This window comes from Tiliqua scincoides, chromosome 14, assembly GCF_035046505.1.
Source record: "Tiliqua scincoides isolate rTilSci1 chromosome 14, rTilSci1.hap2, whole genome shotgun sequence".
NCBI classification, from domain to species: Eukaryota; Metazoa; Chordata; class Lepidosauria; order Squamata; family Scincidae; genus Tiliqua; species Tiliqua scincoides.
The window spans coordinates 993,637-1,016,110 of record NC_089834.1 but is presented as its reverse complement, the minus strand read 5'-3'; the positions used below and the strand labels follow the sequence as shown (position 1 = coordinate 1,016,110).

The 22,474-nt window shown below is 53.4% G+C and overlaps 1 protein-coding gene across 1 annotated transcript in view; it reads left to right on the top strand.

Moving 5' to 3' along the window:
* The window catches only part of RSPH14 (radial spoke head 14 homolog), a 59,666-nt gene extending 41,001 nt beyond the window's left edge, over window positions 1-18,665 (top strand). Inside the window, exons 4-6 of the mRNA XM_066609942.1 lie at window positions 14,733-14,958; window positions 16,724-16,860; window positions 18,427-18,665. Of these exons, the coding sequence (XP_066466039.1) occupies window positions 14,733-14,958; window positions 16,724-16,860; window positions 18,427-18,665 (602 nt within the window). The remainder of the gene's footprint in view (window positions 1-14,732; window positions 14,959-16,723; window positions 16,861-18,426) is intronic.
* The last annotated feature ends 3,809 nt before the right edge of the window (window positions 18,666-22,474 follow it).

Below are 22,474 nucleotides of genomic sequence, written 5' to 3'. Positions count from 1 at the left end.
TTCCGCAGCTCTTTCCAGGGCTACTCTCTGCAGTAATGGTTCCTCTCCAACTGGGCTCTGCCGGCAGAGGAAGAGGGGCAGGCAATCTTACTGTGTGCCGTTGTCCTTGAAATGGAGATGCAGAATCCAGAAGGGATTTTCAGCTATTTTTCAACAGCCATGCTTCAAACTCCCCTGGTTCACCTGCAGACTTTCATGCCACAGGACGCCAGCTGAAAACCACTGCTTAAGGTGCACCCCACCTGGTGCCAAGACCTGCAGCCAGCGCCACAAGCGTCTGTGCCGCAAGTTCACTTGCGGTTAGGAGCAGAACTGAGCATAGGTCAGCACTTGGGCGAGAAAATGGGAAGCTGCTGAAGTGCTGCCTTTGGGCTACTGAAGCCAGGATACGGGACTGCAAGAGGTACCTGCAGAGTGAACCACCTTGCATGCTGTCACAGGGAAGCCTCTGCAGGGAGGTTCCCAGTGACTTGGGCGTATGTGAATTAAGCCATGTAATGACATCATTGCTTTGTCAGGCTTAAGAACTGCGGCTGGAAATGGGACACACCGAACAGGGTTTCTTGGCATTCGAAGTGATGGCGCATGGGGTCCCGGTTCAGAGAGACAGGGCTTTTCCAGCTCTGCTCTGCTTGAGGGCTTCCCAGAGGCAACCAACTGGCCACTATAAGACCCAGAATGGTGTGCTGACTGATGCGCTGTGGTTTGATGTGGCAGCCAGGCTCAGCAGATGTCCCGCCTCTGCTGACTAGAATTCTCAAGCAGGGCTTGCTTCAGGCTGATTGGGCCCAGTTGGGCCCTGCCATAGGTTGGTGGGCAGATCACACACTGCCAGCACATCAGCTTACATTCCAGCAGGACCGCAGGTGAGCCTCCAGGCAGAGGCGTCATGAGGTCTGTGCAGTGAGCAGAGCTTCCCAACTGGAGGGCCCTCTCATTCACCACTTCCTCTGATAGGCTCAAAATCTGGGCAGTCCGGAAGCACCTGGCAGCAATGTGATGTCATCACATCACTGCCAACCTATGTCCATGTGTTGCAGTTTGTGCCAGGCACCATCAGCCCCAGGTCTGCTGCTCGCCCCTGTGAGGGAGGCATGCAGTGGGGGGGGGGGTGACACTCACTCCCCCTAACCTCGCACAAAAATATTTTGGTGTCCGCAGCTCTTAAGGCCAGCCCTGTTCTCAAGGAGGATGTTTCTACAGGATCTGGACACATGCATATCCACACACCCAACATCATGTTTATCGTCACTGTAAGGGCTTTCTTGCCTCTGCTTTCAAACTCATATCAAAGGGACTCAGCAGGGGCCACAGCTGGTTCTCCTTGATCTTCAGCACATCGCCTTTCAGATCTATATTATTATTATTAACAGTATTTATATACCACTTTTCAACTAAAAGTTCACAAAGCGGTTTACGGAGAAAATCCAATAACTGAATGGCTCCCTGTCCCAAAAGGGCTCACAATCTAAAAGATGCAAAAGAACGCCAGCAGACGGCCACTAGAACAGACACTGCCGGGGTGAGGTGGGCCAGTTGCTCTCCCCCTGATAAATAAACAAGGAGCACCCACTTGAAAAGGGGCATCTTAGCCATACATGGGGGCATCTGTACTGTGCTGGCTGTCAGGTGTAGCCAGCATGGGGGGGGGGGTCTAAATAACACGGAGAGGGCCAGGCTGCAGGCAGCTCAAGCAAGGCGAGACAAGAAGTTACTACACCAAAGGTCCCATCAAGATGGAGCCAAACTCTCAGCCTGTTCAGGTCAGAACAACACACTTGACTTTCACGTTCTCTCATGTTTCTCTAGCTGACAGTTGACTATTGTGAATAAGTTGGGAGAAAAAGTTGAGTGTTAAGGAGTTCAAGATGCACGTTATTTCCACACAGGAGGCTTAGCCAGAAAGACCTATTTTGCTAGCATAAGTTGGAGATGCAGGTGGCAGTTTGGGGCAGGGAAAGGTGGATAGCAACTCAGCGTACGCAGCTGCTACCAAGATCCTCCCCCTCCTGCCCCCGGCCCAACCCAGCCAGCTCCCCTCCCTGAACTACCCATGAATCCTCCCCTGAAACACCCCCATCCCTGATCTGCCTGCTCCAGCAGAACACCCAAGAGCTGCCATAGTGCACAGGGGCCTCTGGCTCTTTGCACCAGCAGCCCTGAAGTGCACAGCAACAGTGTGGTTTACACGCTGCCAGTCTGGGGCTCACGGTGGCATATCATGAGATCCACCACCTGAAATCCTGGATAGGACTAGGCTGCCAACCTCTCAATTTTTAGTCCTATAAGGCAGCACAAGCCCAAAAACTAGCAGCCCAGTCCTAACCAACTCTCCAGTACTGATACAGCTGTGCCAACAGGGTGCACACTACAGTCTGTGGCGATAGGCGCAGTCACAGAGGCCTCCTCAAGATAAGGGAACATTTATTCCCTTACCTCAGGGCTGCATTTTGGTTGCATTGGCACCAGAAAGTTGTTGGGATTGGGCTGTAAAGCTCTAATCCTATACACATTTCAAATCCTATAACTTAGTTCTGAGTAGATATGCATAGGATTGTGCTATTAGGCAGCAATCCCATACACACTTGCCTACGAGTAAGTCCCAGTGAACTCAAGGGGGCTTATTTCTGGGTAGACACGCACAGTTTTTTGCACTCTTAGAATATGGGTCTCCCAGGACAAGCCAGATGCTTGGTTGGACTGGAAGAGAAATGGCTCTTTGCTCCTGCAGTGGTGCATGGGTTTTTGGAGTACAACAGGGACAGGTTACTTGGGCAGAAGCAGCTGATATTCTCATAGGAATGAAAACTGTATGGGGGGGGAGAAGATAGAAGCAAGTTAAGCCCATCATAGCCTCTCTTATGAAAGACACCACAGTCAGTCTCTGAGGCCCTGTAGGGAATTTGGTGATTTGCAATGCATCAATATCTTTAATAAGAGATTTATTTTCCATTTAGAAAATACAAAATTTTCCATTCCACCCTTATCAATGTCATACACAAAGAAAGAGTCTATGGTCATTGGGGAAGCTCAACACCATGCGAATTGTTTCAGGAAAGGTCCAACAAGCAAGGCCAACGTTACAGTTATACAAAGACAACTGCAAACATCAGGACCTGAAGAGTTCTTGTGAAGCGCTGTGGGGGGCGGGCTTAGGAAGCACTCGACCAGAAAGGACTCAGAAGGACATCTAGGTCACTTAAGCCATTCTCACCGTGCTCAGTATAAACCTGTACACTGTTGCTATTTTAACTCTTGGAAGGTCAAACTATTTTTTTAACTGCTAGAAATGGCATGCCCCCATGCAGATTTCCACCATTTATGGTGGAGTTGTCCTCATGTTCATGTTTATTAGGCCAAGGAGGTGGGAAAGTGGTCAAAATGTGAAACGCATGGCCTGCAATTCTGAACCATCTGGACAGCAAAGGGCTGTTGCACCTTTAATACAAAACCTTTGGTAGCTGCGCAAGTGGTCTGGGTTGATCACAGAAAAGCTACATGAGCCTCAGTGAGTATATTAGGGTTCATGAAATGTTCTGAGCATTGCTGATATTACCAAGGAGACAGACAGAGTATATTAAATGGATAGCTTGGTGGTTTCTGCAGTTTGCTGGACTTTTATACAAACTTTTCCATTTTTTATAAAGGTGGGAAAACCTCAACTGTGATCAAATTGAAAGCCTTTGGACACATGCTGATAGCTTTCTCACAGTTCAATCCTATCCTGGGAGTAAGCCCCATTGACTCTAATGGGACTTACTTCTGAGTAGACATGCATAGGATTGGGCTGTTACTATGCACAAAGCTGAATCTTTTGTCATTTTTTTTCACTGTTGCTTTGCAGCCTTAAATATTTCTGGCATATTTCAGACCAAAGTGGACCAGAACATCCAGCTCTGGCCACTTGTAATTAATTATTAAAAAGATTTCTGGACTGCTTTTCTCAAAACAGTTTATGAAGCACAGAGATCCGGCCTCCTGCCCCAAAGGTGTTCGCGGTCTAAGAGGGATTCAAGGGAGACTCTTGCAAACAGCAACTGGGAGGGGTTCTGCTGGGTGTGAAAAGGAGGAACATTCCATCTGCTCATTACAAGAGAGTAGCTTCTTTGAAAGGTGTCTCTTCACCCTCTGAGTAGTGGGCAAGTCTGATCCATGCAAAGAAGCAAACCCACCATATTCCACTGCAGTGTCGTGGCTGGAGCCTCTCTGCTGATTAAACGACAGAGATTATTTTATAAACCAGAAGTGTGCCAAGAGCACACTGGATCACCTGGATCACTCTTTTCTCAAGTGATTCCTTGAGGCATGTAATGTGGGCCGCCTGGACTCCAAGAAGAGTCCTTTTACCAGCACATACCTTGGGGTCGAGGTACCCCAAGGTGACTTGGGGATACCATGACTTGCCCTCTGGTGCGCTGCGGAGACTACACAAGACATTTGAACATCCCACACTCAGTCCCTTTATTTCTAAAAAGAAGAGCTGGCAACCAACAGTGCATCACACCAACACTGTTACAGGAGGGCTGTCGGCACCATAGGCCTAGAGGAACAACACCACACATTCCACAGAAACTTAAACATACAAACGGACCTCTCTGATGTGTTGGAAACCAGTGCCGGTGACGTCAGTGCAGAGCTGTGGAATTTGCCGCTGGATAAGTGGCCTCTCTGAAGCCTGCATTAAAGGAGCCCCATTTCATAACGACACAAGAAGAGCCCTGCTGGATCAGGCAAAAGGCCCACCTAGTCCAGCTTCCTGCAGTGGCCCACCAGATGGCTCAGGGAGCCCACAAGAGACCTGCATCCTGTTGCCACTCCCTTGCACCTGGCATTCTGAAGTAGCCTGCTTCTAGAACCAGGAGGCTGTACATGGCTTGTCACCTGTGATGGACTCTTCCTCCATCAATTTGTCCAGTCCTCTTTTAGAGGCATGTAGTCCAAACATATCCTGTGGCAAGGAGTTCCACAGAGTAATTACACACTGGATAAAGAAATATTTTCTGTCGTCTGTTCTAACTCAATTTTAGTGGCTGCCCCCTGCTCCTGGTGCTGTGTGAGAGGGACAAGAACATCCTCTATCCACTCTCTCCATCCCCTGCATCATTCTGGAGGTCTCAATCATGTCCCCCCTCAGATACCTTCTTTCTAGACTGAAGAGCCCCAATCGCTGTAGCCTTTCCTCATCAGGGAGGTGCCCCAGCCCAGGAATCATGTTGGTGGCTCTCTTCCGCACCTTCTCCAGCTCCACTTTGTCTACCAGAACTGTGCGCAATACTCCAGATGGTCTTTCAGCTCAACTCCTGTGTCTAACAAAACTCCCCACTGGCAGGACCCATTTTTCTACAAGAAGCTAGTTGTGCACTCCAGGGAGGCACTTTTGAGCCAAAGCATCACTTACAGACAGACAGACAGACAGACAGACAGACAGACAGACAAGCCCCGGCTTCAAAATGCTGCCTCGGGTGATGGCCAAGCAAGGCAGCTGCCATAACGCTCAAGTCTGCCACTTGCAAGGGGACCATCTTCTCCTGGCATTAGGCAAACTGCTGTTCTGGTTCCCAGTTGGTACAGTCTGGCTGCATCTGCTGGGAAGTGGCTGTGACCAACGGCCATTCCTTCCCCACCATGGCCAAACAGCACTAAAGGTCATCACCTCCCCCTCCTCCTGACCCTGCAATGTGGTTCCTGTAAGAGGAGGACAAAGTCCTGTCCCCTGGTTCTGCCCAGAGACTATTTTTAGCCCGGCCAGTCCACTGAAGCAAACATTGCACCTGTAAACAGAACTCAATGACAATCATCAAACATGCCCCCCCCCCCAGCCCTGAGCAGCTCTGGACCAGCATTTTCCAATCATCATGGCTCATTCCAACATCCAAACCATTGGACTCCGCTGCCTTTGCCAGAGAGAGGTGAGCCTTGGGTCAGTGCCACCTTCGACGATCCCCAAGAAGAACATCCATTGCACAAGATACGGGCCCTTCCCTCTCGCCAGAGTCTCCTGGCTGGCAAGCAAGCAGGGGGTTAAGAACATAAGACAAGCCCAACTGGATCAGGCCAAAGGGGGCCCATCTAGTCCAGCCTCCTGTATCTCAGACTGTCCCACCAGATGTCACAAGGAGCCACAAGATCAAAGGAGACCTGCACCCTGATGGCACTCCCGGGCATTCAGAGACAGCCTGCTTCTAAAATCAGGAGGTTGCATGGCTCAGACCATCACGGCGTACAACCTGCAGTGGACTTTTCCTCCATCAGTCTGTCCAATTCCCTTTTCAAGGTATGCAGGCCAGACACCATCCTGTGGCAAGGAGTTCCCCAGACCAAGGACATGCTCTCCTGACACTCCTTTTAGTGGCTGCACTCCAACCCACATGTACCTGAGAGTAAGCCCTATAGATTACCATGGAGCTTACTTCTGAGTAGACAGGCCTAGACTGGCTCTGTCCCTGGTCCTGCTGTTGCCTGAAGCAGGGAATGGTGAGGGTTGGGAGGGTCAGGCAGGCCGCATGCGCTGCGGCCGAGAGCCCATCCCAGCCAGTCCCACTGTGGTCGACGGGCCTTGCTGCCGGCCAGGACCGGACCCTCCGAGCCCCACCGCACTGGGTGCGGCTGAGCGCGGGCAAGCCCGGCGGGGACTGCAGCCTCGGACCGTCCTGGGCACGAGGCGGGCGCGAAGAGTCTGCAGCCGGACGAGCACCCAGAGGACGGGCGCAGCCCCGCCGGCCCTGCAGGCGCCCCTGCGGCGGGCTCGCGGCTCTGCGGGCGCCCTCCGGCCAAGGGCCTGCCGGAAGCCTCTGCCAGCCGGGCTGCTGCCCGAGCGAGATGCTGCGGCCGCTGCGCGCACAGGGCAGGCGGCGCTCCGGCGAGGCCCTTCCCCGGCGCCCGCCCCGCCCCGGCCGCCAGCACCGGCGCCGCAGCGGCTTCTGAGGGAGCGGCCCGGCCCGGCCCGTCACTGCAGCGGCTGCGCGGCCGCAGGCTCCTGCTGCCCGGGCCGGGCGTCGGGCTCCGCACCCCGGAGCCCCCCAGGGAGGCGGCGGCCCCGCCCGCCCCTCCGCTCGCCGCCACCCACCTCCTCCTCCGGCGGAGGCTGCTGCTCAGAGCGGCTCCGGGGGCGGCGGCGGCGCTCCCATCCCGGCGACGGAGCCTGCCTGGCCGGTGCGCGGCTGCTGCGCTATCCGCCGCCCGCTGCGAGGAGCGCCGCCGAGCACGCTGCGGAGCCCCGGGCGCGCGGGGGCGGGGCCGGCGAGCGCAGGGGCTCCGCGCGCCCCATTGGCCGCCCGCGCCCGACTGGCGCGCCCGCCCGCCAATGGCAGGGCAGGAGGGCGGGGCGCGCTCGCCCGCCCCCACGGGGCTGCCGCCGGCCGGCCGGCCGGCCGGGCGCGGGAAGGGTGGGCGTCGCGGCCCCCACGGCGCCCGGCTCAGCCCGCCCCGCCCCGCCGGCGGAGCACCTGCCGCGGCTGCTGCCCACGTGGCCTCCGGTGCGGCGGCCGTCCGGCCCGTGCTCGGGAGGGGCGGCTCGGGGGCGACGCAGAGCCGCCCCGCCGGCCGGCCGGCCGGCCGGCCTGCCTGCCCGGGCTGGGCTTGGGCGCGGGGCAAGCCGCGGCGCAGTCCGCGCTTGGAGCACCTGCAGGGTCCCCGGAGCGCAGGCAGCCTCGCCGCCCGACCGCGGACTCCGAGCCCGGCCTCTGCCTGCCTGCTCAGCAGGAAGTCCCGCCAGAGGCAGCTCCCAGGAAGGCGTGGGTAGGATCGGACCCTCAGAGCCCCCTCCTCTGCATGCCTGTCCAGAAGTAAGTCCATTGCAGTCCGTGGGGCTTACTCCCAGGAAAGCGTGCATAGGGCGGCAGCTTGCACTGACAAGGCGGGGGCGCATCTCCACTGGGCTGTCCTGGAGCCCTTTGTAGTTCTGCCAGTGAGTCCCCCGCAGCTCTGGTGCCCCCCAGCAAGAGTGTTGCGCCTGGTGCTGGCCTTGCTGCGCAGCTGAGGCATGCCTCGGAAGGGACTCCTGTCCCGCCCTGTTGCCTTGGGTGGGCGTCATGGTGGCAGAGGGCCAGGCTTGCAGTGCCGTGCAGTGACCCTCCACTTTAGGGCCTTTCCTTAAGAGCTTGTCCCGTGTGGCGGTGGGGTCTGCTGTTTTGGACCAGAGTCACCATTCCTCTCAGTTGCAGGCTTGGTCTGGGGTGGGCGGGTGATTTTCATGTCACGGTGCAGCATGTCAAACTAGCACTGCTTTGGTCAGCCTCTCAGTCCTTTGCCATTGACCTCCAGCTGAAGGCCCTTCTGTGCCTGCTTTTCGCTGTCGGCATGCAGAGCTTGGCCGTACCTTTGAAGCCAGGCTTCTCTCAACTTGTCAATTGGAACGCTGCCATAATGCTGCCGGATGTCATCACTGTGGCTGTGGTCAAAACAAGTGCTACCACTTGTCCTCCATTTTAGGTCCGTCCTTTTCTGAAAAGTTTAAGGGCCCAGTCCTATCCAGTTTTCCAGTGGGACTTGTGCTGCACCCTGTGGTGGGGACAGACCCAGAGGTGTCTTCAAGGCATGGGAACATTTGTTCCCTTAATTCAGGGCCACCTTGAGGCTGCACTGGAGCTGGAAAGTTGGATAGGACTGGGCCTTAGTGACTTTCAATGCAGGAGAAAGAAAAATGGCTCCCTTTTTCTCCCACCCCCACCCCCCGGTAATTCATAGTATTTAATTATGTTTTTTATTCACATATTTTTGTCATTTCAACAAGGTTACGAAAGAGAAAAGTCACAGCAGCTAAGAAGACTGGTTGCAAGGCTGGAAATACAAAGATGCTCAATTAAATAATCTTAAGAGGCTGCCATTAATGTCTTTTATATGGAGTATCTCTCTCAACAGTGTAATGCAATTAGTCCAAAAAGGTGTTGCTCAGCAGAGGGATCTCTGTCTCCAGAAGAAATGAATGGGCACCAGTTGGCATAAATAGTGTCCGGATTGGCCAGTGCCCCCGAGTGTCCGGGGAATCAGTGATGCAAGTTCCCAGACAGGGCCAGCCCATCCATGTGGCCAAGTGAGATGGTTGCCTCAGGAAGCGCTGTCCTTCCCCTGTCCGCTGTCCTCCATTGCTGCTGCTTATCCAGCTGCCCCCTGGATTGGTAAAGAAAGAGGTTGTCAGAGCAGAAGGGGATGTGGAGGAGAGGAGAGTGATGGGCTAGAGCACAGTCAGAAATGTGCTTCCTCTCCCTCTCCAACCCCCTCTTCCTTTTCCAATCCAGGAAGTGGGAGGAACAGAGGCTGGCACATCTCAGGAGGACTTGGGCCAGCCCTGCCTAGAATGCTTGCAAATCATCCCTGTTCTGGTGAGATAAAGGAAGAAGAATGTTGTTGACACTGGAGACCAGGCTTTGTGCTTGGCGGTGTTTAAAAAGCTCCCACAGAGTTATGGGTCTGCCTGCCTGATTTCGGACACTGAACTTCCCCACAACCTGCTCCTGCTGGTGCCCCTGGCTTTCTGCTTTCCTTTTCCTTCCCACTTCCCACAGCTGGCCCTCTGTCCTCGCTGCACAACCATGTGCACGCAGAGCTGTTGGGGGGCTACTGGGGGTGGGAAAGCTGCTGCATGGTGCCCCCCAAGCCCTGATGCACATTGAGTGCCCCCAGTGTTTTACTTAAACACCTTTCCCTTCCAAGAAGAAGCATCCAAGCTCTTAAGGAATCATACAGCCAACAAGTGATAAGATATATTCCAATGTATTGTACAGTATTACAAGATATAAAATACAGTGCTGAGCATTCGGGGCACAGCTGGTAGGTCTGTTATAACGTGTGCGCATTCTTTTTTCTTTTACAAGGGAAATTGGAGTCCTCGGTCTTGTTTTATGCCATATATATATACAAATAAGCCCAAATTGGTTTCTTCAAATCTTATAGATGTTTTTTTTAATTTTTAGCGTGACTAAAAATAGTCACAGGGCTCCCCTCCCAGGTTGTGCAGCCATCCCCCTAAATCTGCTTCTTCCCTGTCCTCTGATGTCCCAGAGCACCAAAAGAACAGGCAATTCTTCCCATGTGCCACGACAGCTAAAGTGCTGCTCTCTGCAAACTGCTGTCCTGGGCAGCCACTGACAGAGAAGCCGGGCTCTTGGCGGGCAACCGCTGCCAAAGGTGCCCAGGGATGGGCAGCCGTGCAATTGGCACAGGATGGCCTGCGCAGCACCTCCTACCAGAGGTGGTCAACATGCAGAAGATACTTATTTCCAAGGAGTGAAGTGCTGAGACAGTTTCCATGGTAACTTAAAAAAAAAAGCAGCAGATTAAACACCACACTCTTTGTCAATGCTGTTTTATCACATGCTGCCTGTTTGCTCATGTGAACACTGGTGTTTGCTTCTGTTCGGTGGATGCAAGAGTTGAGACGGAGGGCATGGTGCATAAGCAGGAAACACACCTGGGGGCATTGGACAAAGCCATTGAACCGCTGGTTGTAGCCACACATGCATCCAGATCCTTGGAGCCCACCTGGACAGTGCAGAACAGAGACCGCTTCAGAAACAGGACTCTCAGGGGAACCGATGCCTCCGATCTGGGCCCCCACCCCAGGCCAGGAACCATTACCTCAGAACTTCAGGAGCTGAGGCAGTGATGCACTTGTATCAAAACCCTGAACAGGAAGTGTGGCACCTGCTTGGCAGCTACAGGGCTCCCCTCACAGGAGGAGGAACGTGATCCAGAGCAGGGCCCTGTTCTTACAAAGCAAAGAAAAAGAAAGGAAATATTTATCCAGCATGCCATTCATCTGTGGAACCCCTTGCCACAGGATGTAGTGAGGGCGTCTGACCTAGTATGCCTTGCCAAGGAGATGGATGGATGGAGGAAAAGTCCATCATAGGTTTCAAACTGTGCTGGGTATCTGCCAGCTCCTGGTTTTGGAAGTAGGAACCTCAGAATGCCAGGCGCAAGGGAGGGCACCAGGATGCAGGACTCTTGTTGTCCTGTGTGCTCCCTGAGGCATCTGGTGGGCCACTGAGAGATACAGGAAGCTGGACTCGATGGGCCTTTGGCCTGACCCAGCGGGGCTGTTATGTTCTCAGATCAGGGACCACAACCAAGAAGGCCCTTGTCATGCAGCTTGGCCATCCCAGTGGGACTCAGAGGTGACAGACTGCAGAGTCAGGCCTCTGGGGATTGCCGCAAGGGAAGGCCATGGATATATTTGCGTTGATCTGCAGGGGTATCTTTATTTACTCACAATATATTTTTGTGACAGGCAAAAGTACAGGAGGGGTGTTTTCTGAGTCCAGGTGCATTTGCTTCCAATACGTGGTCAGAGCTTCCAAGGATGGTTGTGCTGCCCTCTCTGATTGGTGTGCTCCATGCACCGGCACAGGGCTGGTGCAAGTCTTTCCAGCGCCTGAGGTGATGTGCCAAATGCAGCCCTCCTTTTTGCAGGGCTGGGCCGGCCTCAGCCACTCCCCCTCCTCAGTCTAGCCCACAACTCTCATCCTCCCACCACCCTGTTGTAATGGAAATGTGCAAGATCCCTCCAGGAGACAGGATGTGGTGTCATCAGTGGCCCCTTTAAGGGTGAAGGCCTGGGCTTTGAGCAGAGGGTGTGCTGCACAGCTGTAGTGAGGTCTCTGGGGATATGAGGAGCACCAGATGCAGGAAGGGTTTGTGGGTAGTAGAAGCTGGAGACTGGATGGAAGGACTGAGGAACTAATGGCTGATGGACTACTGGAACTGCTGATAGACTAATTGACAGATGGGTGAATGGACTTTGGAGACAGCTGGAGATTGGTGCGTGGCTGCCATGCTCAAGACCTGCTGAGGACCAAGGTGTTGCTGGGAGGGGAGGGGAGGGGAGGGGAGGAAGGAGGACCTCTGTGGGCTGAATAGGCAAGCTACTCTGATGGTGTACCCCACCAATAGGCAAGCTACCCCACTGATGGTGGGGTCCAGCAGTGCTGCAGGGCAGGACTAGGGCCATTGTTGGGGAAAGAAGGGGAGCTAACGAGCTGAAAGTGGGCATAATTCTCTAAGTGAAGCTTGGACTGGGAATCTGGCAAAGCACCTGTTTCCCCTCTAACTTTTCCAAATGTGGGGAGTGGGACAGGGAGAAATGTTGGTGGCAAGTGGGTAGACAGAAACCTCCTCCTCCTGCCAGTCTACCCCCGGAGGCACCCATCTCAGTTGGTCACACAGATGGGCCAGGCCCACTGCAAGGTCACTTTTGCTCCATCACAGAGAGCCAAAGCCAGACACCTGCTGAAGGGGCCCCTCCCTCTCCTATTACCCCTCCTGCTGCAGCAGGCTATAGCCTGCCTCATTCATCTTTCTGACTGGTGTCCTCTTTTTGTAATCAACCACAGATCTGGGTTAGTTATATATAGAAGGACCAGGTGCCTCTTTTTAGTACACAACAATCTGAGCAGGACATTTTTTAAAAAGACCTTTAATAAGAAAAAAGACAGCACTTTTGTTTTTAGAGACCTTTTCTCCCAAAGAACAGTTCAAAATACCATCAGCCCCAACGTCCAAAGTCGTGGTGATATTTATAACTGTGCTGCTTGTGGGGCCAATTAGTCTTGTCAGTGTTCTTGATCTCATACCTGGATTCTCAAGGCAGGGAGCACTTTTAAGGAAATCAAAGTTGCGCTCGGTTTCCTGAACTTGCTTCCCAAGGATGTGCTGGTGGCCGTGGGATGGCCTCGTGAGGGGATGGGTTTGCCTTTGTGCTTTGCGACTTGAAGTCCCTCCAGTGCCTGCCCTGAACAAGGGCAGATGACCTCCAAGGCACCTCCCAACTCTAATGTTCTTTGATCCGGTTAGCTACTGTTGGGAACAGGGTACCTGCCTTAATGGGTTCACATTCACCTGATCCAACAGTGCTGACGGTTTGTTCTTAGGCCTGTTAAATCCAGTGTCTCCATGAACTGGTTCTGCTTGCAGTGTGTCATTTTGCCCTTGGACGTTGAAACTGTCCATCTCTGGACCCTGAGAAAGCCCCATTCTCCCTCCACTCCTAACAGGGCCTCTGTCAGCGTGCAAAGGAATGTCAAGTTGAACCCCATTTCTGAAGTCCGTCCCACGTGCCCACACTCCAGGTGTTGCCAAAATAAGCACTGAAACCCCAGCCTGAATGGCATGGATGTGAGGAGCTGCCTGGTGCTGAGTCAGCCCAGCAGGCTCTCTTGTTCAGCGTCATCCAGGCCGGCTGCTGCTCTCCTCTCCCTGCCGCACAAGCTCCGCCTGCTGAAGGTGCCCGTTCAATCCTGGAGACACCTGCAGCTTCCAGACCAAATCAACTCACTCAGTGGCTCCCTGTCCCAAAAGGGCTCACAGTCTAAAAAGGTGCAGAAGAAGCACCGCTGGAGTGAAGAGGGACAGTGACTCTCCCCCTGCTGAGCATCAGACCAGCACCTCTGGAAGCAGGGCCTCTGGCCAGTTAGCAGCTGAGGGCAGCAGGAATCCAGAGTTAAGAGTTCCCCATCCTTTCCGCTAGGGCTGCGAATGCACGTTTGGGGGGTCATGTTAGTGTGCCACAGGCTGTGCCCAAGAACGTTGCATTCAGACAGCATATTTGACACTCGTGTCCTAGGCCAGTTTAAGCCACGCCAGGCACCTCACCCCGCAGTAAACCCTAAGAGATCTTGTCTCGTAAAATGATCCCAAAAAGTGCATTCACCTATCAGAAAGGGGGGGGGGAATAGTAACACGTTTTATTTATTTCATAGAGTTGAAAGGAGCCTAATAGCTCATTTAGTCCAACCCCCTGCCTGTAGAAGTATATTCTCCTAGAGCGTCTCCAACAGGTGCTTGTCAGCCTCTGCTTGAAGATCTCCAACAAGGGAGAGTCCACCACCTCTCTCGGCAATCTGTTCCACTGCCGAAACGTCCCTGACCATCAGGAATTTTTCCTAATGTCCAATCAGAAGCTCTTCTCTTGCAGTTTGAACTTGTTGGTTCTAGTTCTATTTTGAGAGGCAGCTGAGAACAGGTTAGTCCCTTCTTCCATTGACAGCCCTTCAGGTCTCTGGAGAGAGCATCATATCCCCCCTCCTCTTCTCCAGGGTGAACATACCAAGTTCCCTCAACCTTTCCTCATAGGGCTTGTCCTGCAGCCCCCTGATCATCCTCATCGCTCTCCTCTGAACCTGCTCCAGTTTGGCTGCATCTTTCTTAAAGTGGGGTGCCCAGAATTGGACACAGTCCTCCAGGTGAGGTCTAACCAGTGCAGAGTAAGTGGAACCACGACTTCCCGTGACTTGGAAGCTGCAGTTCTGTTAATGCAGGCTAAAATTGCATCCACCTTCTTTGCAACCACATCAAACTGCTGACTCATGTTCATCCTGTGATCCACTGCAACTCCAAGATGCCGCTCACACGTGTGCTCCCAAGCCAGGTGTCTCCCATTTTATACCTGCAGCTGTGGTTATTTTTGCCTAAGTGCAGCCCCTTGCACTTGTTCCTGTTGAACATTTTGTTCATTTCAGCCAGTATTCCTTTTTGTCTAGGTCTTCCTGAAGTCTTCTACTGTCTGCTTCTACCATCTACAAACACAGCCCCCCCCCCCACTTCAGCAGAGCTGCAGTTCTCCTGGCTACTCACTTTGAGTCCTGGGAGCAGGGCCTGCTGTGGACAGCATTTCCCCTTCTTGTGAGCACCACCGTCTTCTGATTCCTGCCTCTTGGCTTGGGGCACTGGGCAGGGCAGGGCTGCAGAGTGTATCCCAGCACTGCCACTGCCCCAGGTCTTTCTCTTTGCCCCCGCAGGTGCCACAGGGATTGTGGAAAGTGCTCTGGTGCCCTCCCTGGTACGCAAGCTGACCACCGAAAAGGAGGAGATCCAGGAGATGATCTTGGAGACACTGACAGGCTGCTTGCAAGTGGAGGCCTTTGAGGCCTTGGCTACCGGGGCAGTCCGCATCCTGAAAGAGAAGCTCAATCACCCATCCGTGGAGATCCGGAGCCGGGCGGCCCAGGCCCTCATGGCCATCAGGTGAGGCCTGCAGCGGCAGGTGGACCTTAACCCCTGTGGTCCCTGAGTGTTGTGGGCTGTGGCAGGCCAGCTCCCTGCAGACAATGTGGGGTAGTTGCCCAAGAGGCTGATTCTGGAACTTGGCTATTTGCGTCCTGGACAACTGTGTCCTGGTCCTGATGCATTCTGCTCACTGGCGTCCCTAGACATACACATCCTGGGGTTTTCTGCATCCCAGTTATTTGCTTCCCACTATAACTGGGCATCAAACCCCATGTGATATAACCTCAGCCTCTGCTCCCAGCGTTTACCCTAACCCAGCCTTTGCCTTTAAAAAGTACAGCTCATATATACATACACTGGGACACAAATGCCTGGGATGCAAAAGTGAGGGGCACAAATGTCCAATGCAGTTGACGGGATGCAGTTGACAGGAACACAGTTGTCCAGGACGCCCTGGTCCTGCCACTTTTTAGAGAGGGGCCAGGAATAAGACTGCTCCTGTCAATCTGCCTTCTAGAAAGCTGGGGTGCAGCCATACTTGGGTGTTGGGAGGCCAGTCTGGTGGCTTCATGTAAAATGAAGGAGGACAGGAGGTCTGGTCTAGAGGGTAGAGCCTCTGTTAGCCCAAAGATAACATCAGAAGGTCGCCAGTTCAAGGACACCGGCAGCTCCCTGAGCGACTGAGAATGGCAAGACCTTGAAGTACCTGCTCTTGGTGTGAGCAATGTTAGAGTTGCAACCCTTTGTCTGGTAAAGAGTTGTATGGAACCTTGGATGAGCAGGCACACAAAACAGCATACACCAGCAGAGTTCTTTGAATGCAGTGGTTATCTTTCAGAGCAAGGGTTATCACAGGCAGAGTAATCAGTAAACAGTCCTAGTCAGCACGATGAGCAGTCAGTCCATAAACAACAAATCCAAATCAGTTTTCCAAGATACACAGTCAAAGTTCATTCTATGGTCAGTAACAACATGTATGTACTCACATCCAGCCTCCCAAGTTACTGGCAGCAGTTCAGTAGTCTCCTACTACACTCCTACTGCTGCCCTGGAAGCTCAACAGACCAAACATTAAGTAGTTGGAGTGGCCAATCAGTGTAGGCTAAGCCACACCCAGGGTGAGTCGGTCACAGGTGTTTGCTGATCCTGCTGACTCCAGCAATCTGCACCTGTTCCTGAACCACCTAGTTGGCTGTGTTTCTGCCTTATCCAGAACATAGACCTGACAAGCAAGAAGTGTCCTGGCTGCCCTCCATGTGAGAGATGGAGCTGCTTGTCAGCCTGCGTGGGAGAACTGGAGGCCAGAAGTGAGACCAAGCCAGGCAGATCCATTCTGAAATGTTGGTTCTTGAAAGAGAGAACCTCTAGGATTGTAAAAATCCCCTTGAGGGGTTTAGAAGCGCCTGCCTATGTAAACCGCCTTGAATAGTCAGAGGAGTAATCTGATGACCAGAAAGGTGGTATATAAATACCCAGTTGTTGTTGTTATTATTATTATTATTATTATTATTATTATTATTATTATTATTATTATTATTATTATTATTATTATTATTAAAATGGAATCCTTCTGTGCCACACAGCTGCTTTGTCTCCAACCAAGCAGCACATCAGCCAGGGCAGCTTCCTCCTTGTGCTGCCCCCTTTATACCCCAGCCTGTCCTAAATGCCCTCCCCCACCCAGTGCCCAGAGGCAGTGGCTGCTCTGCTAGGCACAAGGAAGGCCACCTGCTTGGCCACTGTGCTCTCCCATGTGCAAGCACTCACTTGATGCTCTCCGCAGTGTCCCTCTGGAGGGAAAGAACATGATCTTTGAAGAAGACGTCTTCCCGGACCTCATCATGCTGTTGGAAGATGAAGATGCCGAGGTCCGGGCCAATGCTGCCGGGGCACTGATGTTTGCGGCCGTCACCACGCAAGGTGAGAGTGAGAGAAGGGCAGGCGGCTCCTCTGGAGGGAGGGAGGGGCTCCTTCCAGGTGGGCACACTCTGGAGCAGGTGAAGTGCGAGGGTCATCCGGCAAGGGCCATGTGAGGATTGCATGGGCCGCGTGCTGCAACTGGACCGTGTGACCCGCATGGCATCCAGTGGCCTCATAGCCACACTCCATCAGGAGCAGTGGTGACCCAGGCCTCTGCTCCTCCTCTTGGGACATGTGCATCGGTTTCAAGTCCAGCCACAATGCCATTGTGAAAGTCTGGTCTGCCCCAGTAAGCCTCTCAGGCAGCGGTCCTCAACCTTTTTCATGCCACGGCCCCAGTAAATAAATAAATCTATAAATAATATGTGAAACTGGGGGGCCGTCACTGATCCCACTCCCCTCCTGGTACCCATCATGCCCAACCACCTGTGCCCACCTCTGCTGATCCATTTCCCCATATCTCTTCACAACAACCCTGAGAGGTAGCAGCCTGAGCAGGTCAGCCTCAGGAGTTGCAGGCAAGACAGCAGGAAGAGGCTGTGGAGGAATAAATCAAGAACAGTTCTGATGAGGCAGGACCGTGACTGGATCCTTGTTCTCCCTGCACAGACCCCTAAATGAGGGTTTGTGTCGCCATTGGGGTCACGACCCACAGGTTGAAGAACACTAGTCTAAGGTGCCAAGGAAGGCGGGGGGGGGGGAGAGAGATGAATGGTACACAGGTGTTTTCTGAGTGCAGAACCCGGCTGGTCCAGGAATACATTTTCCAGCTGCTGGGAACTGAGCTCTGCAGGACCAAGGACAGCTCCCTGCGAGTACTCAAGGAAACTGGAGCCTGAGCTGTCCAGTCAGAGAGCTCCCTCCCTGAGGGCGGCCAGGGCACCCCTTCTCCAGTGAAGCCCCTGAGACCAGAAGGAGGTGACCAGGTGGCACCACGGAGTACATGCGGATTGCACCCTCTCCTTTGCTGAGAAGTGGCACTCCACGGGCTCCCCTGGAGGGCACTTCTCTGAGAGCGATGCTGGGGCATCGCTGGCAGGAAGCTGCAGAGCTGGCTGGCAGCCTTGCCCTCTGCCTGTCTCAGAGACAACCTTCTGCTCAGTTGGTCCTCTGGTCCTTGTAGCTAAGCTCAGGACCCCCAACACTAGAGAGAAGTGGAGCCCCTCCTGCCAGGCCAAGGGTGTGCCATAGGTGGCCTCGGTCTCCCTTCCCGCCCTACTCCTTGGACAGGAGCCACAGAGCAGGAGCGAGGGTGTGCTGGCGGGCCTCCACTCTACTCCTTCCCCCTCTTCCTTTTCAAATCCAGGGAGTGGGAGGACACTGGAGGCCGGTCCCCCCTGCCGACCGCCTCAGTCAGTGTCCTGGGACTTGCAGTCCTATTAGGGGGTGCTGGCAGAGCCTGACCCCTCTGGGACCTTCTGCTCACGCAGCCACTGAGCTGCAAGTGCTTCCCCCTCCTTTCAGGCTCTCTCTTGGCCTTGTGATCTCAGGGCAAGCCTCGCCCAGAGCTGGTGCACTGCCCTGCCACCCCTCCAGCTCATTGCCTGCGCCGCCTCTCCCACTCAGGGAAATACGCGGCAATCAACAACGATGGCATCGACTGCCTTCTTCCTCTGATCAACGACTCCTCCAGCAAAGTCCGCCTGTACAGCATCAAGGCACTGACCATGTTGGCAGAAGCCCCTGAAGGCCGCCGGACACTGCTCTTCCACGTGCCCGAGTTCCAGGAGCGGCTGACCGACCCCAGCGAGGCAGTGCGGAGAGCCGCGGAGATCGCCATCGAGGTCATTGAGTGGAAGCCTTAGGAAACCCGCCCCTTTGGGTCCTGCGTGTCATTCCTTGCAGTAGAAAATACAAGTTTCAACAGCAGCAGCCTCTGCCTCTTCTTGCCAAGATGGCTGGGGCGGGCTGGTGCAAGAGGGGCGGGAGTGGCTCCACTGGTGCTGGAGGACACCCTATGATGCAGCAGCCTCAGGGGACAGATTCTGAGCACCATTAAGGACAAGAGGAAGGGAGGAAGGCGATGAGGTCAGGCCCAAACAGCACAGTCTCCCAGGAAGGTCTCCTGCACCTGGCCCAGTGATCCCATTCATTTCAGCAGGGCTTGTGCAGGAAAATATCCCTGGAGTTCGTGCCTCTGTTAAGTAGTGAGAGCAGGCCTCACTTGAGTTTTCTGCCTCAGTCGCCCAGAACTTTTCAGTCCCCCAGCCCCCCCCCCATGCCTGCTGGGACAATCAGCAGAGCTAGCGTGACTACAGCTCCATGCTGTAGTACCCACCCGCTCCACCACAGAGCTAGTGCAACTGCTCTCCATGAGCAGCACCGTCCCCCGCTCCCAACTCCTTGCAAAGGGTCTGGGGGACGTTTCTCAGGCCACGGCCTTTGTTCTATTTGCAGCCCCTAAAGAGGCTGCCTGTTGTCCTGCTTGTGCAGGCAGGAGATGCTGTCATTTCCCTTCCCTTTGCTGCTCCCAGGAGGCAATAGCTAAGGCATCTGGCACTCGGGGCCACAAAAAATGTTAACACCCCCACTACAAAATCAAATTTAACACACACACATCTGGCATCCAGGAGATGGTCTGAGGTGTTGGGAGACCAGTTTTTGGCAACAACCAGAAGTGCCTTTCTAAGGCCTCCAACAGGCCTTCTGAGGTGTGGGGAGGCCACATGTAAACTGCCTGTACCTCAGACCACCTCCTGGACTCCAGTCCCCCCTGGAGAAGTTGCAACCCCCCCCCCCATGTGACCCGGAGCTAGGGGCAAGGGGCAAGGCTGCAGCCACGCTCCTGGTCCCAACGAAGCAGCTGCAGGTCCAAGAGCCAGCAGTCCCTCAAAGGAACAGGCTGGTCAGGCAGTGTAGGAGATTTGGCATTGCCCAATGGCCCAATGCTGAAGGAAGCAGCTCTATAGTGAGTCAGGCTGCATTGCTTCATCTCTTGCACGACTGGAGCAGCACCTCTTGGGTAGGGGTCTTCCCAGCCCTACCTGGGGAGGCAGACAGGATTAAATCTGAGGCCTACTGGGTGCAAAACTGCCCCCTGACATATGAGTTACCCTCTCTTTGTCAGAGCCGTGGTTTATCCCGCTCATTAGACTGGCAGCATCTCTACAAGGTCTCCAGTGACAGAGGTCTCCCCTGCCACCTTCCTTTCCCCACAGCTACAGCTCTCTGCTGTATGTGGCTCAGGTTTGAGGGAAGGTGGTGCAGTCTCCCTCCAATATGGAGTCAGCTAGGGAAGGAGGGCTCAGGTCCAGGCAGGAGGAGCAGAAGAGACAGACCAACTAAGGAAAAGCAAAGACCCTAAACCAGTGGTATCAAACATGAGGCCTGCAGGCTGGATGCAGCCCCTGGAAGTTCTTTATTTCCCCCCCCCCCATGATAATGGGGCTCTCACAGCAGCGCTGCTTCTGCCCTTTCAGCAGTGCTGCTTCTGCCCACCACCTCCCAGCTGCTGAGCTGCAAAGTGACACTGGGGCAGAAGCTGCGCTGCTGAAAGGGTGGCCTGAGTGAGAACTGGACTCTCCCATATCTTGAAAATAAGATCCAGATTTGCACATTTTCTCTCCAGTCACTTGCAGGTCTTGAGTTTCTATGTGAGAACTGAGTACTACCTCCTGGCCATCACCTGCTTAAAGATGTCACTTCCTGCTTAATGACATCACTCAGGCCCCCAGTAGGTGCCAGGAATACTATTTGGCCTGCTGTACAAAACAGGTTTGACACCCCTGCCCTAGACAAAAAAATGGTGACCTGCTTCGCCACCACCCTCCTCTGAACTCAGTTTCTCTCTGTGTATTTTCAAAACCACCTGCCCCCCCTTTGTGTGTGCTTGTAACTGTTTTGTTTGCTTTTTTTACCCACTTCCACAACTTGACTCGTTTCTCAAAAAGATTCGGACTTGAGTCAAAATGACTCGAAAAACAGTTCTGGACAAGTTGCGACCAACTCCCATGTGACTCATTTGCGACTAGAGTTGGGGGGGGGGCAAAGGCCTGGGACTCAACTTGAAACTCAGTGCCGTAATTCAAGCACATCTCTGTGATTCTGGCACATCCCCGGCAGGGATGAGTTTCAAGTTGCACAGAAAGTTTCAAGAAACACAGAGCTGAGTTTCAAGTCACGTCCCAGTTCCCTGCCCCTTCAACTCTAGTCACAAATGAGTCATAATGGGAGATGGTTGTGACGCGTCCAGACCTGTTTTCCGAGTCATTTTGACAGGGAGCAAAGAAGGGTTCTGTTCTGAGCCCACCTCTCTTTTAATCCATGTGATGACAAGACAACCTCATTTGCAGCCCAGGTGTCTGCACCTTCGCCACACAGAATGCTCTGGACAGTCACATTGAATCAGAAACAACTGTGGGTTTTTAACTGGCTGCATCAGGAGATCTGGATGCAAACTACTTAGTCACCCAGAAAGTCTGGGGGGAGCCCTTTGCCTTGTCTGCTTGTATGGTAAATGCAGCAATTAGCATGTCAGCATCTCTGGTAACTTCACACCCCATAATCAAGCCTGACATGTCTAAAAATGCACAGGACTTCAGCGGTGCCAGAGCATGGCCCCCGTGGAGAATGACGCTGGCCTGGGGCTGCTGCCGCAGTGTGCAGTGACGCCAGTTCCTCAACAGCAGCCCGGCACTCTTTTGCGCTCAAAGTCAGCACTGATTAATGCTATAATTAATGCAGCCAGAACTCAACAGCCAGCCCTGCTCCCACACACATGCCAAGCGCATGGTGCAACCTTGTCCAGCCCAGCACTGACTGAAAAGAGTTTTCAGAGGAGACAGCTGGAGAGTTCCACCTCTTGAAACCCTTGGAGTGGGTACAGTGGCATCATTAGTGGGGGGTGCAGACCACACCAGGTGACACCCTTGGGGAGGGGGGTTGACACCACTAGTGGCCAAAATTTTGGAAACCTTTTGGAATATTTATATTTAAGAATAATACCATCATGTTATATATCATAGGAAAGGTAATTTCATGCCGAATATAGTGAAACAAACCATGTTGAATTATCTGCATTCTATCAAGAGTTATGGCCAATTAACCCGAAAAACAAAACACAACCTTTGTAACAAAAAGCAGATTTCCTCAAGTCCAAACTGACCCATGAGACTGATTGTTTTGAGAGCCAATGAGGTGTTATGATGACCCAGCAAGGAACCAATCAGGTGTTAGTCTGAGTCAGCTCTCTTTGCCTTGTCTCAAAGCTAATACTAGAATGCTTCTTCGGTGGTGTGTCATCAAGTTGACCACTGGTTTTTTGTGGGTGACTGATTGGTTGGGTAATCTGTACATATTAAAATAAATAAAGTTAATGGGATTGACATCAACACAGTGACCCCCCTGCATTGAGGCTGTGCATATGATGATATTGTCATGTATTTTGTCTGCTCTGGGACGAGAGGAGGTGCTTCGTGCAGGTGATGCAATGAGCTCTCACACCGGGAGAGGCAAAGATGACGCCTCTGGGTGAGTGAGGTTTCTGGTGTGAGGTTGAGGGTCTTCCTGTGTCTCCTCCCCAGTTGCCCAGCCTTCCTCCAAGGACCACAGTGGGCATTCATGAAGTATCATTACCACTGTCATGTGAGGGAGATTAATATACAGATGAATTGTA